At 35.4% G+C, this 22,547-nt stretch overlaps 1 protein-coding gene across 17 annotated transcripts in view; it reads right to left on the bottom strand.

Moving 5' to 3' along the window:
• Positions 1-22,547, bottom strand: part of ERC2 (ELKS/RAB6-interacting/CAST family member 2) — a 551,724-nt gene that overhangs the window by 444,878 nt on the left and 84,299 nt on the right. For all 17 annotated transcript variants that reach the window (XM_068907565.1, XM_068907568.1, XM_068907571.1 and 14 more), the window contains one exon: positions 21,814-22,230. In XM_068907565.1, coding sequence (XP_068763666.1) covers positions 21,814-22,230 — 417 coding nt within the window. The remainder of the gene's footprint in view (positions 1-21,813; positions 22,231-22,547) is intronic.

Raw genomic sequence — 22,547 nt, 5'->3', positions numbered from 1 at the left:
CTGAAGAAGGCCACTAAAATCAACTGAAACAGCTGTGGAAACCCAAAGAACTTGCCAATGCAGGAGATACTAACTGAACTGCTGCTTTAGTTAGTTTGCAATCCATAATGGTTGTAATGATAGGAATGCATATATTAGTTAAACTGACCACTGACTCAGAAAATTATCTCTTAGAAATCCCTGGCCAGCCATAGAGCCAAAAACTCTGAAAACTATCCCTTAGAAATCTCTGGCCAGCCATGGAGCCTGCCTGCAATGAACCAAAAAGATGGACAACCCCTACAACTGGAAAATTAAATATATCAAGTTAGTTCTTCTGCTTCTCATCCCTGGAAAATTTCCACAAAGGCTGTCAGTGCATTTTAAATAACTGGTAAGCGTACTGCTAATATAATAACATGACGACATAAATACCAATTCCAAACCCTGCTTACTTCCAGTCATAATTATGGAGCTTATGCTTTCCCTTACTTGTTTATTTATGCAGTGCAAATTGTTATACTGCCCGATAATTCTAGTGGGAGAAGATTGTATGAAATATTTAAATACATTTTACATTTGTTAAAGCTCAAGAACATTAAAGTGAAACAAAGATTCCTGTGGAGCTCAACCACCATACACTCATACATTGGGAATATCCAGTTTACTAATAATGTATTCATACTTTGTTTTCAACGAAATAAAAAAGTTTTTATATAATTTTTTAACTGTATTTATATTCTTCCATCAGACAAAAGATACCCAGATGTTTTGAGGGTTTTAAACCATTATTTTTAGACTTTGTTGGAATACAAACTGTTCTGAAAAAATGGTAAAGAAATCAAAGGCCAAGTTTCGCATGTGGTACCAGGCTTCCAACTACATGTGACCTCAAAATACAGAGACAAGAAATCCCTGATTCTCAGTGGAAAGAAATGATCAAAGCGGTCCTGATATGGAATTCTTCCAGAACTAAGCTCTCTCTTACCATCCTAAAGTCCACTATTGTTTTGATAAACTCTATCATCTGAGTTGGTGTTAAAATGTGCTTTAAAAAAAAAAAAAAAAAAGGCACAAGAGAAGGAGTATGCTTATCTGTTCCCAATCTCTTCGGGAAGATTTCCTTTTTTTCTAGCCAATCATCCTGTGCCTTGATAACGCAGATGGGATGCAAGTACTGCCAAGACCACTGTAAACACTCACAATACTGTTGAGAGGCTGAAGGGTAACATTACATTGATAATGGTTTTTGAGATTTGTTATCGCAGAAAATCTTTTGTCTGCCAGATGCACTCCTATGTGAAATTATGCTTTTTTCAAGTTGAGAGCTGAAAATGACTTTCTCCAAGACAGTCAAGAATAACTGAGAACAAACTGATTGTTCTAACTCTGCAATATGTGCAGGTGTTCAGTCAATCAATGGCCTAAAGCAGATCAACTTTTTTTTGCGAGAAATAAATGTGTCTGCAATAAAAATCCTTCTTGCTATCTTATGATGATACACTTTTCTCTAGCACACAAACAGAATATAGATTCCACTTCCTTTGTGAGAAAGGTCTCCTGAGAGTCCTCTATGAAACGAAGAAGTCAATTGTGGAATGTATGTGCTACTGCACAACAAAATCAGGCAAAAAAAAAAAAAAAATATATATATATATATATCTCCAATACAGATTTGTTCACTATTATGTTGTTAGTTCAAGCTACAAAAACTTCCACAGACATCCTCTATGTGAGAAAAAAAGTGAAGAATGAAAACCACAGCAACTCTCTGGTAATTCCCTAAGATACTGTAATTCTTACAGTATTTCCTCAAAATGGATGTTTAATAGATGACAACAAAGATAACAACAGAGCAGGCAGTACACTGAGTGGTCTCATCTATCTGACACTTTCACAACCACTTGTAAAAATGTAAAAACTTGAAATATTCAGATTTGGGGAAGACAAAATTCACCAAGAATGACATGCAGCCTGGGAGTCATGTAAGATGTAGAAGAATCATGTGTTTTTCCCTGAAGACACTGTTCTCCTGAATGGTAGATTCTCCACCATCACTTCCAAAGCAAGGCATGCTGGAGCCATGAGAGTGCCCTGTTCTCACACGAGCACCTGAAGCTGTAAGGTACACTCTGGCTCTATTCAGTGCTCTTTGAAGCACTAGAAGCAAGTGAAGCACTGAAGCTCTGAAGATTTTGTTAAAACGTTGCTAACATTTGGAATAACCATAAATGGTTCCCTAACATGCTATCATGGTTTGCCTGTACACTTGACCAACTCACAATAATTAGATTGTATTTTACTATAAATGCTTTTTAAATTAAAATATAACTATCAGATGTTTGAGAGCAAACTCTTTCTTTCCAAGTGATGCAATTGCACCACCTATTCATCTTTTCTGTGCCACCGTGAACTAGTGTCTTCTCTCCTTGATGGCCACTGTTAAAAAACCAACCAAACAAACAAAAAGTCTGAGGCAGGATGCAAATTTCTATTCATATTGCTGCACAACATAACATACTGTCCTGGTTTTCTTTGAAACAGCCTATATCCATACTATTGGGACTCATCCCAGCAAGAGCAGCTGTAGGAGCACCAAGGTAGGATTCGACAAAGTATATAAAGCTTTCTATTTAAACAAAAGCTTTCCCAGAGTACATTATTTTTCCACACAATTTTGACAAGTGCACAAGTTCAGTGTTCGCTCTCTTCTGCTGTAGACAACGAAGGCACTTAAATAGCCTCAGTATGCTATGTGGAAGGTACAAGTGAAAAAAAGTAAATCTTCATAACATGCTGCTCCATCTTCCATACAAGACGTGAAATATCTGGGTCTGAGGCATGCTCTTCACGTTTCTGTAATAGAAAAACTGGAAAAGCTTTTAATAAGAGCAACAGTAGTAGACAAAATGCACCTATGTACACTTATATATTATTTACCTTCACCATGTTTGGACAAGATTTTTTTTTAACCACATTACAGAATCCTGAGGGGCTTCCTGTACTAAAGACGAGGTCAAGTACTGAAAATGTTAAAGAGCAAAGCAATGTGCTAAGAAACACCAAATTTATTTCAATGTGTAGCAATCAGACCAAAAAATCTCAACGGTGCAAGGTTACAAGCAAAACTGGCAGTTTCTTATTCTGTGTGTGCAATACTCACTAATCACTCCACATGTTCTATTTCTCTTAGAAGATCTGATTCCCAAATTCTTTTTATGTCTTGCATATATTCTATGCTATCAGTGCCCTGTATTTTAAAAACTTAATTATTTTAAAGCTAAAAAAAATACAAAGGCTTGTTCTGTAGCCTGTAAAAGAAACTTGATCTGCATTTTTGTTTGCTTAAATAGAAAAAATGCAGATTTTTTGCTGTTTTGAATGAGTCTCAACTATTTCTTTCCAAGGAACACTATTTTAAGTATTGTCTACTGAACAAAGACAATAAAGGAACATCAGTGACTGCAGATGAGATATTAATAGGAGATTTAGATTTACAATTCCCATCAGAACTAATAAGAAAACTAGGATTTTTTAAAATCTGGTGAAAGAAATATTTCTGATAAATAAATATAATAATTGGATAAATTTGATGACATTTACACTATCTTCTTGTCTACTGCAAGGTACTTTACTTTATATTGAATTCATTACAGAAATCATTCCATAAATTCATGAAGGCTACATCTATATACAATATTTCATGTTAGAGAATCCTAAAGGCATCACAAACACTGTGCTACACATCTGCTACCTTTGGCTTCTTCAGTATAGCTGTACATTGACATCTCTTTCTCAAAGGCAGAGCAACTTTTTAGTAAGCTATCTAAGTATCACTAGCCTATCTTGAAATGCAGCATGGCATGTCAGTGTGACTTGAGATATTCTTCACTGTCCATCCTCCACATTCCAGTCACGTTGTTTCAACATAGAGGTGTTTCTGCAAAGTTGGGGTATGTGAGAGCACACACCCTAGTAAAACTACAATATATTAAGAAGCAGAATACAGCATCTTAGTTTGCTCCTTTACTTTGGTAAATTAAAGTAAACTACAAACTTTGACTAACACATTAAGACTGAATTCCAGATTTTACCTGTTGCATAAAGAGCTTCACTAGTCCTTTTACTATTTTTGCCTTGATTCTTAGCTACAACTATTTTAAACTGCATTCAGTTTAGAGGCTGCTATAAAATCTCTGTAAAAGTGTTGTGCTACTGCCACTAAATAAAGGTATCCTTCCTCTTAATTCATTTTATCATTGTAAAATGAGCGGTGAAAATAACTTATAGAGAGGGATCATCTGTGAAAGGGATGTGAGCCAGGTGAATAAAAACCAATCCTCATTCAAGAGTGCCATCTAGTGACCAAAAAACCCCTATATATATTTTACATGAATGATTTGAATAGATAGTTATATACTGACTAATTTTTTTTAAATTATTTTTCTATATTGTTTAAAGAAGATAATACGTTTGAAACTGTGGAATGACAAAGCTTCTCATCCCTAACAGGCTGATCTTACCGTAGATTATTGTAGCTCACTTGAAAGTTACAGTAACCCATAGGACATTTTGTAAATTACAAAAGCATAATTTGAGTGTCTATGACCTCCAGTGCTGAATATATTTTTATGTATCTGGAAGTTCTTATCTTTACAAAGATGCAAGATGTATGGTGGTGCATATATGTGAAAACATAGGTCTGCAGAAGTCCAGTTATTCTATAGGAAACAAAGCAAGTTGTATGCAAATTGAGAAACAGGATTTCGGAAGGGAGGGCATTAAGGAAGTAAGCAGCACCTATCTTGGCTGTAATAAAGTACATGGCTAACTTCTCTCAATTATCACTACCAGTCTCATTCTGTGGTAACTGGTTTGTGATGTAAGGAGAGGAGAGTTTAGATCTTTAATTAATATAATTCCCTGTGCTACGCAATTTTGTACAATATGCACTGGGACTATTCATATAAGCATGCGTATAGCTGTGCTCAAGTTTTAACGTGGTCCTGTCTATCACGTTCCCATTGTAATTCAAAAAGGAAATATTAGGGACGATTCAGGTGATACTTTTTCATGTCCTTGCTTTTAAACAAACTATACAGTTAGATCCTGATCAAAAGTTTACGCAATCATCTGGAAAGATGGATATGCTTGCAGAATCAGAAGCTCATGTTAAAACAAAACAAAACAAAAAAAAAACCCTGTACAGTATCCTCTAATTAGCAAGTTGCATAATGGTAGATTATAAATGAAATCTTAACTTAAAAAGGAAATAACTTGAAAATGCAAGCAAATCAGAAAATAACATTTATTCCTGGACTACCACATTGTAATTTTATCTCCATTCCTCCCTCAGAAAATATATGAAAACAGAATACATCATGTTTCCCCATGTCTTCATAATAATTTCTACTTTCTTTTCATACTTACATACTTTCATAACATACCATTGTCTATTTGCTCATTTAACATGAAGAAATGATGAAAAGCTCTTCTATATTAGTCAGATCTATGAGTTTACAGAATTGAATCATGCTTTGGAAGCATGGCAGAAACAATGTCTTTCCTTTTTTGTTTCAATATAGCACAAGTGGGATTGACTGACAAACACTAGTGAAGAAGCATCAAGTACCATAACTTGAGGAAAGCTACAGCTAAACTATTTGAACCATAACTTGATTTATTCTACATAATAAAATATGTAGAAAATATATGCCACAAAATAACGCATCACTTGATTAACAAACAATTTTTTCTGGTCAAAAGTCATCCTGCAGAATAGGTACTAATTCTTATGTTTTTCATGCATCTACAATTAGGGAATTTCACTTGGAAAAGAGAAACCTGAACTCAGGATAATTTACCTTCAACCTTAAAATATCATCAGTAGATTACTGATAATCACAAAAGGTTATGTGGCAAAATAAGAAGACAATAAGAACACAAAATAATATCATAATTTTTTTTAATATTTTCAGTTAGCTAGTAAACACTATACCTTTTCTTCATATTCAGGATCTGAATACCACTGCTTCAGTTATTAAACCTTTTAAAAATTCTGCCAAATAGAGAGCGAGTACATAGAAACATAATTAACTTATCACTTGCAGAAATTTGCTGAAAAGACTTCACTAAGTGAAAAATTACTCAACTTCTCCTTCTAAAGATCATGTATTAAGATAACATGCTTTTTCAGTACTTATTTTTGAGTCAAATAATGAGCCAGGGAAAGGAAGCTACATCATTTAACTTAAAATCACTGCTACGAAACTAAAATCTTTGATTCATTTATTTTTGTAAATAAGTTATATTCAAAGGAATAAAAGGTGTCAAGAATCTGATTAAGGCTTTGCAACCACAGAAATATACAGTAACATTAACAGATAAAAGAAATGTGTTCTGAAAATACAGATTTTTAAGGAAAAGGGTGTGAAGCACAGTCCCTTTAATAACACACACTTTTACTTTAGAAAGGGCTAATTTGGAACATTTTCACAATAAATGCTTATTTGAAGTGAATTAGAAATCAGGTTGCCAGCACAGCAGAGCAGTGGCAGCATAAGAATTTTGTTACTGGAGGAAGGCAGTAGCCAGAAATCAGCAGACACACCGCTAAGAAGAACCTGCTTGCAATAACCAAATATAGTAGCAGCAAATTGGGTAAGCATTTTTCTGTATGTCAATTATTAGATTACTTTTCTTCTCCTGAATTATGTCAGTAGAACTTGGACTATGTACAAAATCTTCCAATATCATCAATGTATAGGACAGAACATAAACTTTGGATTTAAAAAAATTTAAGCTCAAGTAAACTACCTTAAGAGTAGACCAATAAAGAACATACTAAGTATGACCTTTACACTTCCTGAGACTATAGACTGGGAAACATTACAGTTTTGACTTTCTACACACTAGAAAAACTGCTGATTCAGAACACTCCATATTAGAGTACCAAAGATATGGTCCTCTTAACAGCAATTACGGAAGTACGTCTAATTCACACTTTCCTTCCTAGATCACTTTTTTTTTTTTTAATTGCCTTATTTACTTCAACAAGAACAATGAAGTGTGATTAAAAGACAAGCAGGAATGTTGCTTGATTCTTCTGTATCAAAGTGGAAGGAACCATGGCAAGGTTGGCAAGGTCCCAAACAGAAATACTGTCCTTAATCACAAAAACACAAAGAACCAGCAACTATTTTAAATATATTCATTATACATATACAGCCTTAATAAAAAAAGGACTGATTATTCTTTTTAGACTTTGTTTCAAATAGAAGAAAAATAATCTGAAAAGCAACTGAAAGACTTTTTTATGCAAATATGATGATTTACCACCAAGTACATATGCGTTGTTAAGCACAGCACAACTAGGTGAAGCAGCCAATTCCATCTGCAGAAAAGCTACAGTGAACTACTTCCTTCCGCTCTGTGTAACCAAGCAATTGTACTTCTCACAGGTCTGGATTCATTCATTCATGTAAACCGAATCCTATTCACCTTAAATCATTCAGCCAACCCCACTGACCTCCTTTGGGTGACTCACGGAAAAACGCAAATAGGATTTGGTCTTCAGTATTTTCAGATATATCCATATTTTGGTGGCTCATCAGGATTTTAAACTATATCTTTATGCTGAAATACAATATGTTTATATTTATTGCCAAATTTTATCTTTGCAAATCAATATATTCTTTGAGAGCTCTGTAATCATGTCAGACTGTTAGGATCAAACCATCAACAGAAGATGTTGGCCTTTCTTTAAGATTGTCTTACAGGACAATAAATACTTCTGTAACGTTAGGATATGACTAGTTAATAATTAGTGACTGGCTAAATTCCTGTTCCACCAGATCCAAGGCTCTATATACTCTCTGAAGGAGTCAGACTGTTTCAACAGCAAGGTTCCATCTGCTTATTAAATCAGAAATCTTGTTTGATTAAATGGTTTAATCTAACATCCCACTTCACTAACATTCTATCCTAACATTCCACTTCCATCAAACTTAATTGCAGGTGAAACTTTAGAAGTTTAGGGTTTATCTTATTAGCCGCATTTACTACCTATAGTACTTCTCCACTGGTATTACTGAGATAGGCCAGGTAAACACAAAGGCAAAATTCAATTCGCTGCATAGAGTTTAAGGAAGGACATACTTCAGCAAACAAAAAGGAACATTTCCTTTTTAAGAGGTTGCATTTTAAAGAAGCCATAAAACACATTTTCTTCTCCCGGCTCTTTACATCCATGCAGAGGGGGTAAAATATAGATAGGTAGGTAAAAGTAGATAGATACAAATAGATCATCTTTGCTTAGTGGCAAATTAGCCTCTTGCAGTTTTCAGGAAGTCAGCCTTACATGACTTCAGATACCTGGCTTGTTGGTCTCAATAAAAAGCTGCGTGACTTGTAACACAAATCTTGCTAATAGATCTGACTCTCAATGCCATCTTTCTCAGCTTAGTTAAAACATGTCATGTGCTAGAAATAACAGTCTTGTTTTAGGGTTCAGAAAATACCAGCTCTAAGAATAAAAAAAATGGGGTTTGCTAATCCTCTGCTCTTGGTTGGAGGTAGGTAAATAGGTAAAAAAAAGGATTTAGAAAAATATTGAATATTCTTCAGTCTATTATTTTAGAAAGCCTTCATTTTCCTCTATAGTTTTAGGGTTTTCTCGCAAGATGACTGGGGACAATAATGTTCCCCTCTGCATATTTCTTATCTTTAAGCAAAGGAGTTACCGATTTACAACAACTCTACCAATAACGCTGAACTATTCAGATTCTCAGTATATTCTTCCAACATTCTTCCAGAAATCCTCCTACAGTGTGAAAGCGATAGCGATCATAAAAGATTCAACAGTAGCTTTCATATAAAAAAGATGATACAGATTAATTTTTCAGACAGATTTTCCTTCTGGGATGTGATAAGACAATATATCTGTAACAAAAAAAAAGTTTGTTCAGGTTTGAGGTCTACCTTTTAAGCACATTTCCAATTCCTTATGTCTGCTGGCTGAAGGTCAGCAATTTTAAAACGTAGTAAATGTACCCACGACAGTTATTATAATGCTTGCTTAGCAGTATTCTTTAATTCTTTGTAATTTTTTTAAATAGGAAGACAGCATATGCCATAATATAACAGATCATTAACCAATGCCGTCTCATATCCTGCTTCCAACACTGTCCAAAAACTCATGCCCCAAAGGAAGCTCGAAAAAAAGCCCAATAGACTCGGTCAGTTGTAACTCAACATAGGCAGGAGGAAGCATGAGTAGGACACATTTTTCATATGTGTCCAGTGTAAAGAGAAGATGAAAGGGATGTGACTTAAGTCCAACATTTATTGGTCAAAGAAGTATGAACAATCATTCAGCACATGAATGAGAATCTACTTTACTGAACAACCTTAATTCTTTGCTCTCATCTTGAAATTCCTTTTTCAGACAAAGAACATTTTAGTACTTACATTTATACTTCTTAATTAAGTCTATACTTCTACTAGAAAACTACCAGTATGATCTGAGAGACAGTAAATCAATAGAAGTAAAATGGAAAGCAATAGCCTAACTTTCAGAATATTAGATCGTCCCCTTAAGAGACTGCTTGTGATACAATAGGAAAACATCAGACATTAGGGAGGTACGCACTTGCCCACAAGTGGAATTGAATGAATTCCCTTGAATTTTCAAAAGACACAAAATGTGGACTTGCTTTGCACTGTGGTAGAAGTGGTCTGATAACTAGTTATAGCTCTGAAGGTCTGCCTGGCTTTAAACAGGGTCTGTGCTCGCAAGGGGCAGCGCTTGTGCTAGTAGAAATCACAGAACTAATGACAAGTCTTCAACACCAAGCACTTAGCTGGTCTCAAATTAATAGTCAAAACCCTTTGTACACAGGGTCTACTATCCACACAAATATCAGTAATGCCATTTTTCTAAACATTTTCTTTCACAGCTGTCTCCCTAAGATGATTTGATCAGAGCTGCTTGCAGCAGCTTCCAGAAGGCTAGATCATGTTTTAAACAAAATGTTTAATGTGTGAGCATGTTAAAATATATTTTCCATTTTAATTTCATATGCATCTTTAAACAAAACCATTCCATTTTCAGCTACTGCAATTCCGCTTGCATAGTGGACTAAAATGAACAACCACCTAGTGGAACACACAGTGGTCAGAGAACGGATGTGGAGCTTGTGAGGATCCTTCCCTCTGCTTCACAACTGATTTTCAGTGAAGTCCTGAGCAGTTTGCTGACTTACTTCATACTTCATTTCCCTCATCTATAAAAGAGGGATATTATGTTAGGAAAGATACTTAGGGATAATTCACTAAAAATAAACTGTGAGGCAAGCAAACGTTATGGGCAACGTAGATCAATGGACAGAACGGTATGTTTCTTATACAGAGTGTCTTGAAGCTTTGGAAGATACATGCTTCTCTGTGAAGTATTTCTTTAATTTTGTGTTGACTACTTCCAATGAAATCTAATGTAATCACTATTTATGATGAGCCATGTACACACTAAAAACATGTCTTAAATATTTTGGTGTTTTGTGTTTGTTTCTTAATCTTCAGTGATACTTTTTTCCTCCATTTATTTATTTCCGTTATAGATCATATGAATAACATTGCACCAGGGTCAAGTGATCAGTGAATATCGCTTTTATCAGATAACAATTTTTAGGTGTAACAAACATTTTGCAGAGCAACTAAGGAGATGCGTAATTTCTCTCAATCAGTTCCCTTTTCAGTAGTCAAGCTTTTTGGTTGTTAAATAACCATTCTAAGAAATCTTAGCCATGGATTAACTGATGGGAACAGGATTATTAAATGAAAAAACCTCAAATAAAAATAAATGTTGAATATAGCATGTAATATGACCAAATGATTTTCAAATGCATGTGTAAGCATAGCAAGCTGTGCTATAAGCATAAATTCTACAGGATGTATGTTCTGTATCTTGTATATCCTCAAATCAACACTCCCATTTCCCTTCTTTACTCCCAACGTTCCCCTAGATACCCTTTCCAACACCCTAAGGCTCTGCTTCATGAGTCCAAATTTCTGTCTGAAAAAGGGGCATCACATGCTTGTGTCTTTCTAAGCTACACGCAAGATTCTTTTCTCTACTGAAGTCTCTAACTTACGGCTCTCTATGCATAGACCAAACAATGCCCAGAATTAAAATGTTCCAGTTTGGTTGAAATTGGTCACTGATTTCAAAACAGAGATAGCAGAGAAGCCTTCTTTCCTTCCACAACAGAGCAGAAAAAGAAAAAAGCTAAATATTGAAACTCATTGCACTCAAAAGCCAAATGGTACCCAACCTCAAATCATTCAGGACCTGCCTGTAAAGATTATGTAGCTAGTTATATTCCCAATGAACTATAGTTTAAGAGATTTTTATCTAATACTAAGATAGTTCCAAAATATTCCCCGGGCACTGGCTGAGAGTTGACAGAAAGGGGCCACTGTTTCTTGGCAGCTGTATCTGCCTTCACTCCTTCACTGTGTTTCCTTCAACCACAGTCATCTCCACACATTCATTCATACTTTTCAAGGAATCTTTCCTCCGAAGTAAGGCAACTGACAGAGGACCCAACAAAAGAGGGTTCAATTTAAAGGGGAGATGGGGGGGGGGAACTGTCAGGAACACCCTAATATTTATTAATTTAGGCCAAAGGGCCCCTCAGGTGGGGCCCTAGAAATGGACATATAAGCATTTCCCTCTTTTTATAAATCCATTTCTATTCATCTATTCATTCAGCAAGAACTAAGTGAAAGTAGAATCAAATTTCTACTTCTATGGAACAGGACTGTGATGATTTAAAAAAAAATTAACATTTTTATAGGCACACTATATTCATATTAAGCCTACTATCCTTAAGATCAATACTTTAAATGACATAGCTGCTTGAAGGTATGGCTAAATGATCACAACACTGTCTTTGTACTGGAGAAACCCATGAAGTGCTAAATAGGTAGCTACAAAAGTACAATTTCAAACATACACTGAAATTGTGGAATAAAAAGGCAAAATAATATAGAAAAAAGCAGTGCTAGAAAAGTGTCTAGGAGAAAATTAAGATTAAAATTATGTTGACACCATTATGCAAATACCATATCTTCTTAGGGAAAAAAAAAGATCAATGAACTGTCAAAATACCTATAACATCTAGATTAAATATCTGGAAGCTCACCATCTCCCTGACTTTGTAACAATACAAGACTCCCAATGGACAAATATTAATGTTATCACAGCATCCCAATTACATACTAGATTGTGCTATTACATTTATGACCAGATGATACTGCTTTTACCTACATTGGGATCATACAGTCAAAGAAACATTCAGATTGAAAGAGCCTTCTGGAAACCATCTGCTTCAAGCTTCTGCTTAAAGCAAGGCTAACTTCACAGTTAGATGAGGTTGCTCAGGGCCTCTGCCAATCAAATTTTTAATCAAGACTGGAGGTTCCTCAACATCTCTAGGCAATCCCTTCCAGGGCTTACTACTCTCTGTGGGTGTATCTTCTTGTGTTGAGCACATAGGAATTCAAGTGTAACAGTCTTCTCTCCTCCCCTCAGATTCAGGTCTTACACTTTATGTGGAAATGCATGTTAGAACTGAGAGTCACCTAAGTAAGCTATTGTCACTCATATGAACAAAGTTAGGGGAAAAGTGAGAAATTAATTGCATTACAGAATGGAGGAATGAAGTTTTTGCCACAGAGACAAGTAGCAGCATGATCACAGAACAGAGACTTTAAAAGATAACAGAAGATGAAAGGAAACAAAAGAATCATGGAAAACAAAAGGAGGTTAGAGGAGATCATTTTTCACTGCTTTATTATTGGCTAGTCTCTAAGATGCTTATATGTAGCCTGCAACTCCCAAAACATGTGTGAACTGGGCAAACAGCCCTGCAAAGATATTATTTCCACATCTGGGGATGATATTAGTTTTACAGCAGATCAAGACAGTCCCCAGATTACCTTCTAAAGGATGCACCTTCCAGGAATGCTGGCAGGGTCAACATATTTATCACCTCCATATACTGATGGTATAAAAAACACAGCTTATCTGTGAATCACTGACTTCTCTATCTCCATCTACGATAATTTATTTACTTACTACTCGAAAACATTTAATATATTTTCAAAATGAAAATATATTCAAACTATTTTCTTATATTCTAGGTTCCAAAGTAGTGGTTATGTTGTCTTGGAGAGTGAGTCTGTCTTTAAAGAAATCAACGCCTAAATGAAGAAAGCTTTCTAATTCTCTGCATGGACTTGTAGAAACTATTGCAACCAAGCACCCTGACAAGAATATCACGGGGCATAACAAATTCTGAACGTGCTATGTTAGAAGCAATTACTGTTCTCTAGCGCATAATCAGGTTCTGTCTATTTTTTCATGTCTGGACTGACTGCCACCATTGCAAAGTCCTCCTGTATACTTAAGAGGTCACCTTAAAACACACATAATACTCTTGATATTTTGATAGAAAGTAATTGTCTTAATGAGGGTCTTTGGTAGGAGTTATTTAAAGCCAAGATATTAAAAATCATATACAAAAAAAGAAGGGGGGGGTAGTTAATATTCTTGCTTCATTTTTTTTTTAAAAATAGAAAGTAATCTTATAACAACTGATTAGATTAATATTTTGAGCCAAGCCAGGGGGAATAAAAGGAAAGAGGCACTAATGAGCCTAATAAAGAGGTTCAGCCTAGAATGGTTGTTAATCTATATAACTAACTTTAGGGAAGAAACGTTTGGTGTCAATAAAGCATTTCCTTAGTAAATTACTACTGGCTCCAGTGTAAGACATTTACAGTAAACACCAAAAGTCTGCAAGGCATCTGTTCTATTCACAATGGAAGAAGGAACTTTGCTCTGTTAATAACTTTAAAAACATTCAATAACTAATTCATGATGGCAGTTTAAGTCCTATCAGCAACTTTCATTATTTGACCAAGCTGAGTTCAAACATACAGCAAGTTTCTAAAAACCCTTGAAAGTTTAAAAGTATACTTTAAATTACAATAAAGAAGCTATGTTCTTCTTCATCCTACTAAACATAAAAAGCTGTAGTTTTAAACCATGTGCAACATTATTTTAAGAATGTATGCAAGATAAGAGTTAAAATGTGCATATAAAATCCTGTATGATCTCAGATTCCATTTTAGTGAAATTGTATGTTATGTAGAGAGGGCGGGTATAATATATGTGTATGTATACATAATAAAAATACTTGCTGGAATTTTAACATTTGACTTTACTAGAGATTTAGTGGGACTTTGCCTAAGGCAAGTTTTTAATAGCAATAATAAAAAAATACTTAATGGTACTTAGGGTAAATAATGTGTGGTCACTATGTTTGGAAAAAAAAAGTAATACCAAACATCTGTGCTAGATTTCCACATGATAAAAACATAATATTACCTACAGAACCTACTAGAGAAAAAACGTTTATTTAAAATTTCTAGAAAAGAGATGTGATAACCAGTTTAAGAACTGTAAGGCAGGCATGTTGCCTTTTATGATAGGAATGTATGTTTAGTGATCTTCATGATATTTAATTCTGAATGTAAGGTATGCCATTATTTGACATTATGGCTTCAAGATAGATTTTCATCCATAAATGTGCTTATAGGGAGACTGCCAGGCCTAAGAATGCCTTCCCCCCGCCCCCCGCCATGTATTTATTTGCAAAGATCACGCTGTTCTTCAAAGGATACATGATTTTCATATCAAAGAAATTACTGTACCATTTTCTCCAAGAAAATACCACTGAAATTCAGCTACCACTGAAAAACATTAACAAAAATAATTACGGGCATTGCAGGAAGGAAGTTACAGACACAGGATTCAATCTAACTCACTGATGCACGTTAGGAATATGGAGAGCAGACTCCATATATGGAGGGCAAAGTTCTCAGAAACTATGGAAAATAACTTAACGTTGTTCCCTCAAAAGGCTGCAAGTTCAAAACTGAAGCAGAAACACATGCTTACGCTTTTTGCTATTTTCCAGAATTTTATTTGTGCTTATTTGTTTTGTGAATCGGCAGCTAAGGAAATGTTTGTTAAACTATTGCAAACCTGGAAATCTAGCTGTCCTTGCAAAGATATATTGCCTATATATTTAAAATTCCTAAATACATTTTATCAGATGTATTATTATTAAAAAGTAGTTTTGCATAGCTTATATTTCAAAACATGTTTATTTTAATGAATCTTAACTACACTGACGTTCCTTGCCATTCCAGAAACAAAAGAGCAGGATTCCAACTTCAGCTGATGCCTCCTCCTCCTCCTCCTGTGTAATAGGCCTCAACTTGCCCTTCCTAAAACCTTTCTTCCCTGTTTCCACAAGCCATTTATTCACGGCAAAGTAACAACCCTCTCCACTTACCCTCAACTCCTAGTTAACTAAAAGGTGCATTTTTACATATTCTGTCAGATGCTTGTCCTCATCCTGTAGCATCAAACACAAAACTTGAGCAAACGTATCATCACAAGCTTGCTTCTGTGAAACAAAGTTTAAAGATGCAGTAGACTATTACACTGCAGAAGGATACAATCTTTGAGAGGCCATGCGCTTCATATTCCAAAGTGAGTCCAAATCAATTAAGAATATGAAAAAAAGTGAAAAAATGATTGTTTTATTTTCCAGACTTATTCCTATGCTTCTGGTGCACCAGCTATTTGTAAATCTCCTCCTGTGCCTTTCCAAAGAAATATAATACAAAGCCTGAAGAAATTACAGAACTTTGGAGGCAGCTATTGGAGTGAATAGCTACTAGGGCTACTCACAAGGAAAAGAAACAATCCATGGCTTACGAAGCAGAAAGGTTCACATGATTCTTGGATATTCAGCAAATTAATCTGAATCAGGATGATAGGATATTGGTTTCTGGAAATGTACATGTTCATAAGAAATAGGAAGAAAATAAACAAGAGAAACATCTCAGAATTAACAAAGAGGTAGAGACTGAAGAGCAGCAAGAAAGAAGTTATCTCTCAGCGTTTGTCTACCTAATAAAATGAACTTCAAGAAAATTACTAGCCAGAAATAACACCACTGCAATAACAAGGAATACATTCCTTACTATTCAATTCCCAGTATGATCAGTGTTTAGGGCTGAAAGTGTATTACTCAAACAAACAGGATTACAAAACAAAACAAAATTTAAAATCTTGCATCTTGATCATTAATTTCTCTTCTTAACCCAAGAATGGAGTATCATTTAACTACTGATACTCAACTACCCAGGAAGAACACTTCCAGGAAGGCATCACTGTTGCAAAAACAATCATCATCTCTCCTAAAGGTTAGTTTTAATATAAGAAATTAGTTACTCAGTGTAGATACCATCCAAGTCAGAGAAGGATCAGATAAACTGTAACCACCATCTCAGAAATATGGAGATTTTATAGATTATACTAATTACAAGGAAGAATAAGTAAATTTTTTTTTTTTAAATCTAAAAGCAGGCTATTTCTCCCACTGTGCCTGAAACATGAGGTAAGCGATACCCTAAAGCACTTTAAAGTCCTTACAAGAATTCAAGATACCAAACACCACTATAATTAGACTACAACAAAAATCGCAAAAAATTACAGATAGAGAGGTTTGAAATTAATATATCCTCTAAGAGCTTAAAAAACAAATAGTTCAGCCAAAACAGACACCAAGCTGGCAGAAGTCTCTGTGTTTTTTTTTTTTATTGTTTTCTAAGAAATAAGAACAATAACACTAGGAATATTATAACTTGTACAAATGCATCCCTACAATCTCTCAGAACTCTATGGTGTAACTGAATTTCACCCCTCTTTCAAAGTGATGAGACTTAAGTGTGGCCAGCTGCATTTAATTAGCTCCAGCTGCCTACACCCCCCGCCCCACCCTGCCTCTGAAATCTGTCTGATAATCTACATCCTTTCCCTATAGAGTTGTCTAGCAGGCTTAATGTGCCCTTCTTTTTATGGACTCTTCACGGGTTTGAGGTGAAGTGAGTTTTTAAGATTGCGTTCAGCACGTGGCCCCCCACCAGGTGAGGATGAGGAGCTCATTCCCCTCTGTAGCACAATGCTTCTCTCTCTGAAATAATTTTATTCAAAGCAGCGTTGTATTCAAAGCATGTAACTACACAGCAGAGATGAACACAATAGGAACTGAAGTCTGGGGAAACAGAAGGTAAAGGGGCATGGTTTGTTCAAGGGTAAAAAGTATATAACCAAAGGATGATACTATAAAGATGTTAATATGTACCTAGCATTTTAAAACAGAATACTGAAGTTCGTGTGATGAGACATCGAGAGTTCGACAGACATCTCTCAGGGCTAACGTTATTTTAAGGAATAATAGGGAAAGGCTAAGGTCATCAATTATTAATTGATAATCATATATTAGTAAGTTACACAAAGACCAACATGTTTCCAGCTTATGGACAAGTCTTTTTCTAAACGTGTCCATTTTGTGTAGGTTGGATGAATTTGGCCTTTTCCTGTTGGATGCCTCGAGTTGCACGTTTCCCTTATCTAAAAATTATGTTTTGAAGGTTCACTTAGAGATGCACCTTTCTCAGCAACTGCACTTTCTCAGCAGGACAAAAACACTCTCTAGATGTCAATCTAGTAAGGACTGAAGACAGTACAATCCAAAAACCTGGGTATTTGCTATGCATGTAGTTTATGTCAGAGAATTCAGTCTACAAACTGCTAAAGAACAAAGTCTTTGAGACTGTCAAGCCCTTCAAAGCAACCAATCGTAGACGAAAACACCTTGAGGTGAGTGCAGATATGCTAGATGCTCTGGAAATCCAGCAGCTGGGGGAATCCTAAAGAATGAGCTTTACACATGTCTACAACACTCCTCTCAATAGGATGTGCTTAAATCCTGTAGGATCAAAATAGAAGTTGGGTTGTGGGAAGGCCTACAGAAATGAAAAAAACCTGAAGATTTGTTTGATGTCAAGGAGATATCATTGATAGCCAATGGAAGTCTAAATGTGTGTAGAAGTGAATGCCAATGTTTCCCAGACAGGTGCTTCAGCTTCTGTCACAGCATGTTAACTTAGTTCTCTGGTTCAGTCAAAGTTCCACCCACTAGTGATTATTAATAACGAAATGAATTTCCTTTGCTTCTCATCCTTTAACTTTCTGTTCCACCATGCTGCAGAGATCTCTGCTTGCTTCTATCAATCTAAAGGACTAAGACTGAACCAGAAAGAAGGCAAATTCCAGCTGTGGCGTTATTTTAAAGGACTAAGCAATGAACTGCATAGGACAGAATAATATCGTTGAGTTAGGGGAAGATATTTTCAGAAGCTCGGGAAAGAAACTGTAAGAGATGTCCTTTCTCTCACTTCTGAAGAGTGAACTTCCAAAAAAAGTTAGACAGCTAGATACAGTTAAGGTTGAAAAGGTAATGGAATGGTACACAGTCAGATTTCAACAACTAAAAAGCCTCAGATCGAAAGTGTATTTTTATTAAATACCAATAGCATAGCATATGGGAAGAAAAAGGGAACTATATATGCTTTTTAGTGTAAAGCTGAGACTGAAGATCCGTAGTCTTCAATTATTTTTTCACATTCAACCTCATTTCCACCATGTTCAGATTTTTCTTCATGGATAGCACTGTTTTCTCTGGAGACTACAGAAGAATCTATGATCGTACGGGTCACATGACACACTACAAAACTCTGTTGGTTGCGTAACTTAAACTTTTTTGCAGCAGCAGCAAGTTATTTTCCTTAACCCGGCTCAAGGGCAATGTCAGAAAACCAGATAGCAAAACTAATTAAAAAACAGACCCAAGCTTTCAGTATTTGATTAAACAGTATATTACACAGGACAATACGCTAATTTTTCAGAAATATACTAAAATGCATAAGCCCTACAGACCAAATTATAATATTTTAGAAGAAGTTCCAAAACAGAAAATATTTTGTTAAAGATGCAAAAGAAATAACAAAATTTGAGTGAATACTGAATTATTCATAAACAGATTTAATTATAAATGTATCCTAGTTTCAGATTACTTTTAAAGCATTCTTGAGGAAAAAAAAAATCTAGTATCTCTGCAAGGTCATTTAGACAGGATGAAAATCCACAATCACTAGCTAAATACTGGTCCACTGAGAAGACTACTGCAAAGATTGAACACAGTAATTCCTATTTTATCATGATGGAAAACTGTACTATGTAGATAAAGTCTACCTGCAGTGATAGCAATTCAGATGAGCACTGTGGAATAACAAGGACTCACCAAGCTACATATGAAGATCAAAAGTTGGTCCATTCTGTCTTTTAATAAATATATGAAAATATACAGAATATCTGATGTCCCTTCAAAGCACGCAGATAATTTTCCATCACAAGACAGCAAAAGACCAAATTTGAGCATCAGAACATTTGCCAAGAAGAGCCCACTTGAATGACCAAGTCCAGATTCCTGGAAAAACTGGCAGGCATCCAGTAAACAGTTCCCAAGAGTTCACACGCCCTTACTTCCAACCTGCCAATAAAAAACTTTAAATCTGCATAGGGAAAAAAAAAAAAAAAAATATATATATATATATATATATCAAAAGCTATAAACATTGTATGCCGCAGGAAGGCAACTGGAGATACAGAGGACTTCACCAATAGCCTTGGCTTCCTATAATAGCAAGGGAACTGTTAGTCAAAATCCCGAAATTGATAAATAGTTTCTGCCAGCCTGACACAAGGGAGGAACACATTCCTGCTAGAAAACTTGGTAAATCACCAAGGTATGTTAAACAGGAACTCCAGCATCCCCCATTCTATACTTGTAGCGCTCCAGAGGAAAGACCACCTCTTTATCCGCAACATATACACAGAGGGGAAAAAAATTTTTTTTTCCTGGCCCCTGCAGGTAAACAGTGGGAGTTCTGAAACACACAATTAATTCAGTATAAGTATCAGACAAATATGTGCAGCCTACAAGTAGCAGTAGAATCTCCTTTCAGCCTTCCCTGGACTTACCAATAAATTGGATGCCCAAGGACTTTCGTCAGAAGCTTACACTTCATCTACTTTTCAAGTTCCATTTACTTTTATTTCTTTCACTGTTCTTGGAAAGCCATTACAGAACTTTACTAGTCTACTAATTTGGAACTTCTTCACGTCCAATATATTTCCAAATTAGGATTCAAAAGCTAAATGATCCTGGTGCTATAGGTCAGATACAAACAGTCACAAAACAAAAATAATAGATAACAGGTCATCCATTGTTAAAGTGAACAACGGGTACCACTCTTGAGAATAGCAGAAATAGAAACTTTACTACTAACTGAAAGAACTTCACCCAGAAGCCTCTTTATCCTGTACTCAGTATCATTAATTCTATATGCAACTCCTTTCAGGATCCATGGATTTTCAAACTTTATTAAAAAGTGATGTCACCAGTTAATGAGAGTTCTGCCTGAGAAAAGATTCAGGATACACACCTTCACAAGCAAAAAATGTGTATGCAACAAAACTTTACTCAAATATATGACGCAAATTTTCCAGTGGTTCCATGCTTCAGATGAGCCGAGTTCTCAATATGTATCTTCACTTAGAGAAAAAAAGAAAAAGGGAGCAAAAGAAAACTAAAAGAGGGCTTTCATCTGGGTATAAAAATTCTTTTCCACTAACAAAGTATCTGTAAATTAAATATACAACAATTACTTCATGGCAAAGAAATTTTGTCCACATTCTGTAGGTGTAAATATTCTGTAGGTTCTTAACCTCTGACATTCATACCTACAGTGATACACAGGAGTCTGATAAAAGTTTTTCATGTTCTTGTACTAATTTTGTTCATGTTTTGACCTGTCAGACAAACTGATGTTTTACCAGACTAGAAGTTAAATCAGATTACAGTGTTCCTGAACTTCTAAGGATCAGACTTGTTTGTCCTTATTCCTCTTATTGTGGACAGCTCGAACTCAACCTGCCTGCATTTTTCACTCTTTTTAGCAGGGAGCCATAAGGTCTTTCTGAGGAAGGCCCAGGCTGTCTTGTTTGCCTGGCACTGGTCACATAATAATGCTGATGGACTGCTGGGATGCAGAGATGGGCCTGGCACCAGGCCAGATTTTCTCTTCAGTTGTACTAATTCAGTCATCCCAAATCCAGTCCCAAAGATGCATCAGCAAGTAATATGGGCAGCTGGTGAGTACGCTTCAGGCCAAATTAAGTTATCCCACAAAGTACAGTGTAGCCATCACCCAAGTACTTTAATGTGGCAATATTACGTGGTATATTTAACAAAAAATGTCAGGGCAACACACAAAAATAAATTAGGAATACGCAAAGGCTTCTACGTATACACACATGAAAGGCAAAACATTCTGCAATGGTCATTTCAAATACAAGGGGTATAAAATCAAATACAAAAATTGCATGCAGTCATGGCTATTTAGTTTGCAGCAGCAGCAGCTGTTAATGCTCTCTTCGGTAGTTCTAATTATCTTGATTTATCAACTCAATTGATTTGACAAAATACAACGAATCAAGAAAACAAAAGACAAAGAATCCAGAAAGTACACAAAGCAACACTGTCAAAGACAGTAAGCCCCAAATGACACCTATTTACCTTTCTTCCATAATTTCTTATATCTGTTTTCAAAGGTAATATAATCCTGATGTGTATTTCTTTTGGACTTAAAACAAACACTTCAGGGATGTTTTTGTTTTTTTAAAGAAAAATTAGAGCAGAAAAAGACAACATCCAGATACACTGCAGCAAGTACTTGGACAGCATCTTTTAAATAAATAAATAAATAAGATTAGTAAATTTTCCTTACCTCTCTAAGATGTATATTTTCCTTCTCCTTCTGGTCTAAAATCACTTCTAAATGATTAACCTGAGATTCTGCCTCTGCCATCCTTCGAGTTCTCTCATTGTCATCTTCTATTCCTTTCGATGGTAAACCTTTACTTTGCAACATTTCCAAAAGCTTTTTTATTGATTCATCTCTAGCATTTAGTGTTTGCTTTTGTGTTTCAATCCTCAACTCCATTTCTTCCAGAGTTTTTCTCAAGAGGAAGAGTTCTTTAGCCTGTCTATCATGTTCTGCTTGAAGTCTTCGAAAATTCTCCTCTGTGAGCTCAATAGTAAAATGCTCAGCTCCTCGATTTCCACTTTCTTGCTGGAGAAGGTGGTTAAGGTCTCTCTGGGTTCTAAGCTCATCCTGAAGTGCCTGGATTGTCATTTGCAGATGCTGCAACGAAAAAGAAAAAACAAATTTAGGATCTGAATTCAGGATTTGTCTTTGATTAAACTTTCATTTTTTACTGTTACAAAAGTTGATTAGAATTAATGATGAAAGTAAACCAAATGACCTTATAAAATAGCAAATGCACGTGACAAAATATCTGTAATGATGTTTAAGTGCTTCTAGAAAATATAAACAAATGAAAGTGAACACACATAAAATAGTGTCAGCTACAGATAAAATTAAAAGTAAAGAAAAGTAAACTAACAAACCCAAACGCTAGGCAGTAACATATCCATTAATACACTCAATATGTACCTAAA

Source organism: Struthio camelus, chromosome 14, assembly GCF_040807025.1.
Source record: "Struthio camelus isolate bStrCam1 chromosome 14, bStrCam1.hap1, whole genome shotgun sequence".
Taxonomy (NCBI): domain Eukaryota; kingdom Metazoa; phylum Chordata; class Aves; order Struthioniformes; family Struthionidae; genus Struthio; species Struthio camelus.
This window is presented reverse-complemented; position numbering and strand designations above follow the sequence as displayed.